General features: G+C 33.3%; 2 protein-coding genes across 4 annotated transcripts in view; one reads left to right on the top strand and one right to left on the bottom strand.

Moving 5' to 3' along the window:
- LOC143236771 (uncharacterized) overlaps positions 1-13688 on the top strand; it is a 47519-nt gene that overhangs the window by 20446 nt on the left and 13385 nt on the right. The window contains exon 3 of one of the 3 annotated variants that reach the window (XR_013019747.1): positions 3131-3265. The exons of the other annotated variants lie outside the window; for them this stretch is intronic. The gene's annotated coding sequence lies outside the window, so the exon portion shown is untranslated. Of the gene's footprint in view, positions 1-3130; positions 3266-13688 lie in introns of those variants that run through there. 3 annotated transcript variants of the gene reach the window in all.
- Positions 2501-12825, bottom strand: LOC143236772 (ileal sodium/bile acid cotransporter-like). The gene is made up of 3 exons (XM_076475319.1): positions 12060-12825; positions 6229-6403; positions 2501-3678 (listed from the first exon to the last, which is right to left on the bottom strand). The coding sequence occupies exons 1-3, from the start codon at positions 12822-12824 to the stop codon at positions 3053-3055; spliced, it is 1566 nt and encodes a 521-aa protein (XP_076331434.1). The 5' UTR covers position 12825; the 3' UTR covers positions 2501-3052.

Raw genomic sequence — 13688 nt, 5'->3', positions numbered from 1 at the left:
TTATGTACATAATTTATATTAAAATATTCAAGGATCACGTACTAATTATTGCGCTTTGTGTTTCAATCTGAAAACTTTGATACATAACTCTTTGATCAAATCTTTATATTATAATTTTATGTTTTAATTAATTACACTTGTCCTGAGACATTACTATTACATTTTAAACACTTCATTGTATATCTGGTCCTTTATGTATTTTCAAGAATTAGTAGATTGTATAATAAAAACATTCCAACCACATTATGCCCGTCATATGCATTTGCGGCGATTCTTTTCGTTCAACCCAAAGTTCATCAAGTTGACTAGAACACAACAAATACAGTAGTGGTCGGAATAGATCAAATAAAGAACGTGACGTTAAAATATAATAGGCCTAATATTTATGTTTTACCACAAGATAATTAATTATAATCGTACTTCTATAGCTTGGAAATGGTGTTTACACCATAAGAATTCACTTTGATATCATATCTTTATTTATGTGTGTTTTTTATTGCAAAGCCACATGAGGCTATCTGCTGAACCCACCGAAGGGAATTGAGTCCCATGAATTTAGTGTTGTAAATCCATAGACATACCGCTGTACTAGTGGGGGGGCATTTATGTAGTAATAGATTAATTTTCTTATAAAACAAATCGATCGCTGTTATATTAATATTAATTCTAAAACCAGTAATTTCATTACTAACGGAACATCACTGGTAAGATAGTTATTTAAAATATAATCATAGTAAAATCCCCAGGATAACAGCTCTTTTACAAATAAAGATAAGTGTTTGTGTTACTCCAGAACACAGATCTTTTTAAATTAAACAGTTCATGTTCGAATGATCTCCAATCTTGCCAATTAACTTACTCATCTATGGACTATATCTGTGGTGAAGTTGTATAATGGTAAGAAATTCGTTACCGCTGACAAATCATAGCAACTGTTTGTAAAATAGTTTAGCTTCCTTTGTATTGACTGTTTGTTTGTGTTTGTTTAATTTCGCGCAAAGCTACTCAAGGGCTATCTGCGCTAGCCGTCCATACTTTTGTAGTGCAAGACTAGAGGGAAGACAGCTAGTCATCACCACCAACCGCCAATTCTTGAGCTACTCTTTTACCAACGAATAGTGGGATTGACCGTCACATTATAACACCACACGGCGGAAAGGGTGAGCATGTTTGGTGCGACAGGGATTCGAACCCGCGACCCTCGGATTACGAGTCAAACACCTTAACCTACCTGGCCATGCCGGGCTTGTATTGACAGAAGTATCAAAAGAATAATACCAGAGGTATGTGTTTGGGCCTATAAATGTTTCACATTTAATATATGTTATTTTTAAGAATAAAAGTTGTAACTTCATAGTTTGTTAATAATTTGTAAAATCAAAGCTTTGGATGATGATTAGGAAATATATTAAACATTGTTTGTTTCTTTTGAATAAACAAAAAGCTACAGAATAGACTACCTGTGCTCTCCTCACCACGGATATCGAAATCGGGTTTCTAGCGTTGTAATTCCGCAAACACACAGCTATGCCACTTGGAAATGAGCTTATTAAGAAAGATTTATCTCTTATACTGAGCGCAATATAACATTATAGGTCTATCTTCACCATTCTATATACGTGTATCATAATGATATTCGTAGCAGATTTAGCTTTTGGTTTTATCAATTGTGTTCCAACAATGTCTCTCATTTACAATTCTTCAACAGATTTCTCCGTCTTTTCTTTAATTTCTCAAGCATCTAATTGGTCGAGCGTAAACTAATATTCACAGTGTTTCCTTTTTTGTTAAGCCCAAAGCTTAATAGTGGACTATTTGTCCATAAAAGAATGGAACAACGAATTTCAGTTATAAGCCCTCAAGCGTACAGCTCAGTCATTGGGAAGGACACAAAATGTTTGCGGATTTATCAAAGGAACGTTTTTCAAACAGTTTTGTCTTCTATTTTCTGGCTGATCAAGTGTTTCGTCACGCTTCTGAGTCTATTCTTCATTTGAATTTTTAACCGATAAATTACAAATTTCCGACTTAATCTCGTACCGTCCATTACATGTGAGGCCCATATATTTCACTGTATTGAGTGATTTTCTATTTTTTTTTTCCTGTTACAACACTCATTTTGAAGAAATTTGACCGAATAAATGGGGTGAAACCTCTCACCTTCTATGTGAAATAAATAAAAACCCTAAAAAAAGATAGTGAAGAGTTGACATGGTCTGATGATTAGGACTTGTATGAGTCACCGAACATGCTCGCTCTTTCATCTGTGGGAGCATTATAATATGAAAGTTAATTTCAATTTTCCTTGGGAAATTGTAGTCCAAAAGTTGGTAGTAGGTGGTGTTGGCTGTTTGCTTTCCCTCTACTTTGTAATTTTTAAATTATGGATGGCTAGTGCTAATAACCCTGAAGTAAGCTTGCGTGAAATTCAATAATCAGTATTTAGTGAGATTAATTGCTGTATTAATAGTGTACACACAAACACACATACACATACATATATATATATATATATATTTAATATTACGTTATCATAAATATTTTAAATTACAAAGTCGTGGATTCACAAGCAATGTGGTCCATAAATAGGTCCTAAAATGTTTCTAAAAAGCCAAAATTATAAGATTAAAGTGGTTATTTAACCTATAGAGCGAAAAATATAGAAATTCACCTCGTTCCTCACAAACACCAATTTATCTCTGGTGCTTTAAGAAAATAAATTTTGACGTAAACTGTTCGCTAATTCTGGTGTTTATCTCAACCATTACAAAATTTGGATCTTTGGAAGAAGTTTCACAGGTTTGATTTTAACTAAACCTTCAATGACAAAAGTGACATTAGGTTAATAATTTTTTCTAAGAGTTTGTATTTTAGGTTCTTATATATTAATTTCCTAAGTTTTATTGCTTATTTGATATTTAAAAAATCGAACTTGAATGCAGAATAACTTGTTTAGTTGAGTCAACTATTTCGTTTTTAGTTTGTCTTGTGCACAGTGTTCGACTCTGACTTTCCTTGTCATTTTTGCTTGTAACGAATTCATCCATAATTGTCACTTCACTATCTGCGTATTTCTCAACTCATTCTTTGGTATTTGGTTACTGACTTCATTACGATTATTTTTCTTAAGTTCAGAGCAACGCTTGGAAACAATATGAAGAAAAACCTTGGTCACATAAATGATCCACATGGGGGTACCAGTAAAAATGATTTGAGCTACAACTGTTACAGCTGTTATGTCTGCATCTGGCTGGGGAAGAGAAATGGTCAGTACAATATACGCTATAGCAATATTTTGGAACGCTGTTTCAATGGATACAGCAATGATTTGTGCTTTTGGAAGACGTGATAGCCACGCACAAGTTGCGCCAAATCCGTATCCACTCCACGCGATACACATTCCTGTCAGTAGCATTCTCCACGTGAACAACGGAAAGATGTAACTGTTTGTAACACAAGCTAGGATGACGGTCACAATCAAGATGATTAGTGTAAAAGGGCGAATCAACTTGTCCGATACCTTTGCTAAGCCTGGATAAAAGTAACGAATCATAAGCCCGATACCTAGTGGTAGTGTCAACAACACTAGACATAAGACTAGATTGATGTAGGGGATCTTAGCATCGTGTGTCAGAAACAACGTAGAGCCCAGGGTGAAAATCCATAAGGGCATCATACCTGAGTGTTGAAACAAGTGGAAAAGACTTTCATGAATATATGTACATAAAAACTGTCAATAACACAAACTATGAAGAAATATGATTTAATTGAAATTCTTTATTTATAAATATATGTTTTTAAAGATATTGCTGACTCATAAATATCGCCAGTATATAATTATAGTTGTTGTACTTAATGTTCTCTTTGTCTTGATGAGTTTCGAATTTAATTAAACTTAAAACGAAAAACACTGCAGTGGGTGACTCATGTATAAATTCAAATGTAAGTTCTATGGATGTTTTTGGTGATAAAAAATATTTAATGCATAACAAAATTATTGCCTAAAATTTGCTTCAAATTTTGAAATCTATACATGTAGTTTTAGACCAGCATCATAACATTAATTCCCTCAAATGATGTACATCATTATGTGTTACTCTAAAAATCCAATAATCTAATAAAAGTTTGACAAGCGTTATACAATTTGTGAATCATTTTGGAATGTAATGTTTACCACACAGTATTCACAGGTGTAAATAAAACATTTTTCAGCTAGTAATGTACTTTCGGTCTAAACGGTCCAAATAGGCATGTTTTACCTGTCATTTATCAGTGAAAATAACTATGAAGAGTTTTTATTAAGGATATATCGTCTGTTTTTATACACTAATTTTATTTTTTAAATAAAATGGCGTTTTCTCCTATTCCTTACGAAATATTTTGTGAAAACTGGTCAATCAATTTATCAGAAAAGTTATTAAACTAAGTAGTGATGTAGTCTATTATTCCTCAGTTCCAGTTACGCATACTCAACGATTTGGCTCGTATTCGCGAAGAAAAGTGTGAATATGTTATATTGTATAAAAATATTTACAAAGAAACTAATATTCGCTAATAAAACAGTAAACTTACAACAAAAAAATTGTAAGTAGGTTCATAATTTACTATAATTTTTTGAAAATATAATAGATTAGTTTTCTCAAATATAATATTAAGTTAAGAACAGTAATTTCATTTTAATAAAAATCACGCAGGGAAGGGGGAGGTTCAAGAGGGTAAGGCTGAGACCCCTATTTTTGTGATGTAACAAAGTACTGACATTAAGTTCATGTACATGTGTACGTTCGGACTCTGCTCTCCATAGTTGAATAATTATTACCTGAATTGTACGAAATCCGTAGAAGAACGGAGTCCTCTAGAGTTAATATATAATCACTATGATACTTTGAATTGTATGTTAGTCATTTATGGTAAAGCACTCCAGTAGAATGGAACATGCTATTTCAGTCGTGCGTAGATGTTGATAAGGTTGTACACAACTGCTTAAAACAGTAATATAGTTCAACAGTTAATAACTACTCTGTTTGTAGATAGTTCAGTACTTTACTAAAATAAAACATACATACTAATTCAACTCTAGCTTCTCATGCATATTATAATAGAATGACGATTCTTTTTACTTTTCATTGGATTTTTGTGGATTGTATGTAAACAACCATGCAGAGATTAGGTTCTATTTCATACACGTTTTTTTTTTTTTTGCTTTTTTTTTACAAATTTGTGGGGGTGGCATATTCCCAGACCTAATTAGCATTAGCATGTTTGGCATACTGATTGTACTTTGGACAATAGGTGTTGACTTTTGATCACACAAATTAGAACCCCATCTCAATCATTCTGTTTATGGACCTGAAATTGTATTATTTTTATACAAAAGAAAGGATGTAAAACTAATGGGCCATTCTGCGCTTTATAGTACGGACTTCATCACACTAAACAATGGAAACTGCCGCTACATCAGAAATATAGTACGTTAAAAGAACTTCGACGTTTAGAACTTTGAATTGGATAATGACAAACTCTGAAAAACTGAAAAAATAACTTTTAGATTTTTAATGCTTAATAACAGTACTAACAAATGAAACAGTTTGAATCATTTAGCTTTTAAATTAAGTAGCGTATTCCATTTTTCTTTTTACCACACCGATAATGTATAACACCATCTACAGAGTACAAGCTGACAGAAACGAATGCAAGAAAACTTTACTAAAGTTAAGCCTAACAGATACGACGATACTGAATGTTAGGCATAATATATTTGACAGTACTCAGAGTTAGCCTAAGTAGCATGACAGTGTACTGGAAGTTAAGTTTGAAGGAAGATTATATCTATATAATAAGAATGATAGTACTGTCTGTAGTTATTCCACAGGATGTGGATAGACCTTCACCAAATTTCGAATAAAGGCTTACTGGGTCCATAGGAAGATAAATACAAATTTTTAGTTATATTATAGGCGTTTTTTACCATTAACTTACCTGTAGATAGATCTTCACCGAACTTGGCAAGGTCTGCTAGGTCTATGCGGTGATACATGCAAATTTACAATTTCACATTTTCTGTTTTGCAGTTTTTATTGTCTTTTTTTTTTTTTTTACAATTACATATAAAGGAAGTAACTTTTAATTTCCTAATAAATTCACAAAACTTCCGACAGGGAACGAGTATTCCAGCTAGTAAGAAACACGCTAGTAATTATTAGGCTTAATTTCGCCTTAAGTACGTACCAAGTGCAGCTACAGAACTGAAGAATGTCATTGCTAGACTGAGATTAACGTCCCCGTTCAACAGTACAGTCCAGAAGGTGCTAAAAATGCCACCTGGCGAACATCCTAAGACGAAGAATCCAAGTCTCTGACTAATGTTTGCATGAAGTAGAGCGTAGCCAAACCCATAAGACACCTGTGTGATATAAATTACATGAGTTAAACACACATATATATATATAGACTTGTAATTCTAAGGGACCAATGACACTCTTATTCAATTTTTACTATACATACACTACACACGTAATAAGTCGTTATTAAATTATTACTGTGCATATATTATATTCATATTAGATCTTTATTAAGTTATTACTATACGTAATAACTTAATTATTAATAGAATTACAAAGATTCTATTACTGTACGTAATAACTTAATTATTAATAGAATTATAAAGATTCTATTACTGTACGTAATAACTTAATTATTAATAGAATCATAAAGATTCTATTACTGTACGTAATAACTTGAGGTAGCCAAATACCTCGTCATCTAATTAGTGACGCGCATGAAAGGGTTAACGAGATTCACACTGTCCCTATCTACTATCTAGCGAAACCACAGCTACATCACCGGGAAGGGAATTATTCAATTGTTATTCTATAAACATTACACTCGCATTAAATATTTTGAGATTATTATTATTATACAAACATTACATCCTAATAAAATTCTTGCTGAAATTTATGCATAGGTTACATTCGTATTAAATTTTTATTCTACGAAGACTGAACTCGTATTATCTGTATTAAATTATCACCTGCATGCATTACGCCCGTAATTAAATTTTTACGAAATGTCTCCGATGGAATAGCGATTAAACTGAGGCTTATTACGTTCAAAAACATGTTTAGCAGAACGTAGATAACCCAATGTGTTGCTTTATGCTTAACGAAAACTAAACAAACTTTATTACCTTATTATTTTACATTCAATACACTCGTATCAGATCATTCGTAAATTGTTATTGTACATAGATTACATCCATATCAAGTTCTTATTTCTCATATTACTCGTTTTAGATACGTAAAAAAAGTTGTTGGTAAAACGTAAAAAAGTAAGTGAGAAAATTCACAGTAGTCTCTGTAACGAGTTATTACATATATATTTTAAATCAGCAGGACGTGATCATGTATTCAGTTAAACAGATAATTAGAGCGTTAACCGAGAAGCGAAGTGCCATTCTCAATAAGTATGTAAGGGTGGTAATTTTAATGCTGGCAAAAAAAGTTGCCAAATTAGGTTACCCAACAGAAAAAAAAAAAGAGCAATGAACTAAATGACCAATAAACTAATCATGGTTTAAGTATGTTATTCACTACTGATATGTGATTTTGCCACGAAAATGTATTCAGCCACTATCTCAAAAACAACTGTTTCTAGTGTTTTTGTTACGGATAAAACCTTATCCCCAATACAAGGAAGAGGACAAACGCTAAGTGTAAGAATAAGCATATTTACTGCTAAAGTTTTTTTTCTCTCTTTTTTTAGAATGACAAGATTCTATTACAGTTTCTAAACCATTGAGCGAGTTCCTTGTAATTACATTTTTCTTCATAGTATTTTTATGTGATTTTTAAGTGTATAACATGCAATAACAAGTCCAATAATAACCTTGTAATGATCCCATATAAAGACATGACTTATAGGATATGGTGCCAGGAGCTCTGTAAAGATCATTTACCCTTCTCCCAACATACAGAAGTATTTTGTTTGTTTTTTGAATTTCGCACAAAGCTACACGAGGATTGTCTGCGCTAGTCGTCCCAAATTTAGCAGTGTAAGACTAGACGGAAGACAGCTAGGCATTACCAACCACCGCCAACTCTTGGGCTACTTTTTTACCAACGAATAGTGGGGTTGACCGTCACATTATAACTCCTCCATGGCTGAAGGAGCAAGCATATTTGGTGCTACGGGAATTCGAGCCCGCGACTCTTGGATTACGAGTCGAGCGCTTTAACCACATGGCCATGACAGGGCCGTTAAAACACGTGTCTGTGCTGAATTTATGATATATACCATGATAAAAGGCGCTTGTCACAGCTGAACTGAGGATATGTATGTTCGTGTCACAAATGGGTTAAAGATATATACGACATTAGAAAGCGTATGTTATCAATGTACGTTTATTCTTTTCAGTCATCCATTACTATTAACAAAAACAGTTTAGTGGTCTTTTCAAATAATGATATTCATTCTCAGTAATTCAAATGCTTTACAAAAATAAGGTTTTACCTTTTTCAGTAGTACAGTAAACGTGGCATAATGTTTCTGATATGTGTCTTATTAAGACCTAAAGAGGGTAAAAACAAGGGTAGAGTTAGTTTAAAATTTAAAAGACTTTCAAGACTGTTGCAAAGCTCAGCTATCACCAACTTTCAGGAAAGCTGCAGCACTACAGAAAGGGTTGTTGTTGTTAACATTCAGGAAAGCTTTAAGACTACAGGAAGGGTAGTTATTGTTAACTTTCAGATTAACTTTAAGACTATAGGGAATAAAAGTTGTCATTAACATTCAGGAAAGCTTCAAGATTACAGGAAGGGTAGGTATTGTTAACTGTTATGCAGTAAAAGTTCATAAAAATTGTACCCGGTGTTAGGGTTTTAAACAATAAAACCAATGGGCCTAACGAAAGTGATACAAATCACCCCAAATCGGAAAGTAATTAAACCAATGAGTCTAATAAAATAACAGAAATCTTCCCAAAATCATGAAGCAATGACACCAACAAGTTTAATAAAAGTAAAGCAAATCACCTCAAAATCGTGAAGCAATGAAACCAACGAGTTTAATAAAAGTAAAGCAAATCACCTCAAAATCGTGAAGTGATGAAACCAACTGGCTTAATAATTCTGATATAAATCACTCAAAACACAGGGAAGTAACTGAACCAACCGGCCAAGTAATGATAAAAATCACCCCCAAATCACGAAGCAGTGAAACCAACAGTCCTAATAATAGTGATAAAAATTCCCCCCCCAAATTGTTGAAACAATAAAATCAAGATCTAAACATACTGATAAAGTCACACAAGATTGAAGACTGTTTTTACATTTTGCGATTTATGCCATTAATATTATGTGGAAAACTGTACTTTCCCACATAATAACAACAGTGTTGTATTTTTCTTATAGCAAAACCACATCGGGCTATCTGCTGATGATAATAAGAATTGTTGTTGTTTTGAATTAAGCACAAAGCTACACAATGGGCTATCTGTGCTCTACCCACCACGGGTATCGAAACCCGGTTTTTAGCGTTGTAAGTCTGCAGACATACCGCTGAGCCACTGGGGGGGGCGATAATAAGAGATATGTTACTGTGACATCTGTTAAGTTCTACGATTAGGTGTGTAATTATGATTTTTGTCAATCTCTAGAGCTAGGTGTGGTACTATTATATTTGTCAAGTTCTAGTATTTGAATTAGACGTGTTAATATATATATCAGGTTGTACAAATAACTGTGCAACTACGACTTTGAACCAAATAGTTTTTAATCTCTACGATCAAGTATATGATCACAACTTTTAAGGTGTATTGTTTGAGTTATGTTTATTTGCGAATTAGGATATGTGTGGAGTCTAATTTAGTCTTTAAATACCAATTATTTTTGGCTAATAAAAGCATTCGAGCAAAGTAAAATTTATATGAGAGATAAACTCGAAGAAATTGCATTTTTTATTTTAACCTTTCCTGCCTTATCTACTCGCGTATATTATCGCATCGGAGGCTATATACCAATAACCCGAAACTAGGGCAATATTTTCTTAGAACCACAAAAAGCAACAACAACAAAAAACAACTACGTATGAATTAAATACAACGTTATTATACAAATTTGTGGGAGGAATACAAAATTAGCAATGTGATTGCTCCAGGTTAGCCACTTTATGAGGGTCCTTTTGTTTCATCCAGACCAGTTAAAGATTCTTATTGTTACAACGGCGACTTGGATATTCTGTTTTAGAAGCAGGAAAACATTTATTCTATTAGAAATATATTTATATTTTCCATGTTTTACAAGTATAATTCAAAGGTATTTCGATACTATAATATTTTTTCATTAATAGTTTCCTGGTCAGTCAGCAGTAAGTTCATGGGCTTATACATTAAAATTTGGGCTCATTCCCTCGCGGTGAACAGTGTTTAAACAACTCGTTGTGTATCTTTGCACTAAAAAAGTACAACAAACTCATTAATATTTGAGAATGAAATAACAGTACATTTTGTTTGTTATGAATTTCACGCAAAACTACACAACAACTATTTGTGCTCAGAGTCCCTAATTTTGCAGCGAAAGACTAGAGCAGGTAGTCGTTACCACTCACTGCCAACGTTACTAACGAATAGTGGGGTTTCGGTCACAATAACGCCCCTACAGCTGAAAGAGCAAGCAGATTTCAAGTCAATATCATATTTATCCTAAATCATTATATTATTAGACTATTTAAGGTTTAATATAGCATAGAATTAGACTACCCAATACTTATGCTACTGAATTCTCAAGAAGCGAATACAATGTTTATTCATGAACGTTGGAAAATTTATACAATCCACTCACGTAATAGGCAATCATTCTGTATATAAAATCAAATCGCTTTGATCGAATTAATAAAATGACTTCCAGTCTTGATCAGTAGGTGGTGAAGTATGAAATAGTGAGGTTCATATGGGTTATAGAACCAAACAATACATCACTTCAAAGAAGGGAATCTTCAATGTTTCTATGAAGGTGATAAGAAAAACAAAAATGCGCCCAGCGCATCATATAAAGGAGTCTAAACGCATATTCCTAGATTAATTTTGAAATATTTCATCTTTCACAAAGTTAAAACGATTGTCACCAAAGGATAATCTTATGTGAATGTCAGTTTACTGTGCTTAATGAAAGACAACTGAAACACAATACGTATAGTACAATAGCTGGTGTTACATTCAAATTTAGGCCCGGCATGGCCAGGTGGGTTAAGGCGTGCGACTCGTAATCTAAGGTTCGTGGGTTCGCATCCCCTTCGCACCAAACATGTTCGCCCTTTCAGCCGTGGGGGCGTTAAAATGTGACAGTCAATCCCACTATTCATTGGTAAAAGAGTAGCTCAAGAGTTGGTGGTGGGTGGTGATGACTAGCTGCCTTCCCTCTAGTCTTACACTGCTAAAATACGGACGGCTAGCGCAGATAGCTCTCGAGTAGTTTTGCAAGAAATTCGAAAAACAAACAAACATACATTCAAATTTACTTCAAAGTTTTCATTTATGATTTTTGCTTGTAAAATTTAATTTTCATTCCCAAACTTTTATAAAATTTATCATATACTATCATTGACAAGTAAAAGTATGCACGAAGATTGCTTTAGTCTAATATCAAAAAGTTATTTAAACAAAAACAAAACATTTAATGTGGAGTAATCGGTACTTATTTGTTTTTTTTCCTCACGTAGTTTTTGTGAAAAGAAACACGTAAACCAACTGCTCTCCAGGTTTTAAACCTTATATTTCATTAAGTATTTCAAAAAATCCAACTTAAATATTACGTGCATTTAGAAATTTCAGTAGAAGTTGAATTGCATGCACAGTTTATTTATTAGTATGTGTTCTATAATGTGTTTCAACAAAAGTTTGCTTATAAACACGTAAAGAATTTAAATAAATTGATTTTAATCTTTTATACCTTTAATATAAATTCAATATCACTTAAGCTAGAGCAGTATAGCCTGTGATGTTTTGAATAAAAAACAGTTTTAATATATGACATGTGTAAGTTACAATATGAAAAAAAAAATCTTACCAAAGGCATAAATAGAAATTGACAGAGAAACCCGATAATAAGACCAACAGGCTTCAATAACATTTGCTTGATGAGTTTCATATCTAGCTGGCACCCCATACTGATGAAATTTACACCAGTTACTATAGCAACCAAGAAGGTAAAAACATTTTTCAATACCGACGGTTTTCTGATGACACTGGCCGAAAATTCAAAGAGTCGAGTATTGTTGAAATTATCGTTTAGAGAAAAACTGGACTGATGTAATTTAGATTCCAGTTGTACTAAGAAATGGGTCATAGTTGGAGTCTCTGGCCGTTCGGAGCTTTCACTAATTGGTATTTGTAACCTCTCCATGTTCTGACTGCTTTCTGTATTTTTGAGAACTAGAAAATTCTTGAGTATTCTTTTTACCTGAACAAAAACTGTGGTGTAACCAATGAAAACCCCGCGTAGATGAAATGTGAGGTTCATACCAGTGTTTTGAAAAGTTTCTTCTTCGATGTGAAAAGATTCGTTTCCAATTACTTGAGCAACAAGAGGGTTTTGGACAGTAACAGTTACTATAAGCACGGTGGCCCGATAACGGGCTGTGCTACTGATATTTCTTGGTGGAAAGACCATGACCACTGGTCTCACTTCGTCAGTCTGAATTCCCAGAAGCTGGGCAGGGGAGATAGTAGGTCTTGAAACTTCATCTTTTGACATTATCGTGTGTTGTTTTTCACTGCAATATATGCCAGGAAAAAGTACAAGAAGCAAGACCACAGAAGCAAAGAATTTCATTTTCACGAACCTGATATATAAGAATTACTCATATAGTAAAAATAACAGCGTAGTCCACACAACTCCACTAGCTTTTATAACGGCCCTAATCTACTAACGTGCATGTGACATTTCAATATATATATAGCCTAAAGTTAGTCTTCCAACACGGAAACTTTTTATCTAGGGCATAAACTGTTGGTTACGTTAACCTTGTGAGCTAATTCTCGTAACGTATTTTATTCGTAAAATGGATAGATACACAGAGTGACATATGTTATATACCAGAAGCAAGATATATATATATATTCGTTTCACAATATTGATGTTTACATATTTTTGGATCTACACGGTTTTAAACGTTATATATAGTTACGATAACATATGTGCGTGTTCACTTATTGTATGTGCATGTAAGAGTGGATATGGTTTGCGTAATCAAGCACGTACCCATAGACGAAAATATATTAAATTTAAATCTATGTTCTGTGAATATTTCATGGGTTTATAATATAGTAACAGCCAAGTAAAATTTACTCTTATCGTTACTACTGTAGTCCCGCGCTAGTACAGCGGTAAGTCTACGGATTTACAAAGCTAAAATCAGGGGGCTCGATTCCCCTCGGTGGGCTCAGCAGATAGCCCGATGTTGTTTTGCTAAAAGAAAACACACACACATCCTTACTACTGCAACTAGTAAAAAAGTCAATGATAGGAAGTTCGTATATTCCTCAGTTATTTGTTATATGTTCTTATAATAAAGCTATTATTTTCATATTTTTGTTAAATATCCATTGACACACCTCCCGTATTGAAGACATATCAATTTCAAAAATCTTCTTGATAGTTAAAAAAAACAGAAACCTTTTTATAAATTCTAACAAC

The sequence above is a fragment of the Tachypleus tridentatus genome, chromosome 13 (genome assembly GCF_004210375.1).
Source record: "Tachypleus tridentatus isolate NWPU-2018 chromosome 13, ASM421037v1, whole genome shotgun sequence".
NCBI lineage: Eukaryota > Metazoa > Arthropoda > Merostomata > Xiphosura > Limulidae > Tachypleus > Tachypleus tridentatus.
The sequence above is the reverse complement of the archived record's forward strand: the minus strand, read 5'-3'. Positions and strand labels throughout refer to the sequence as shown.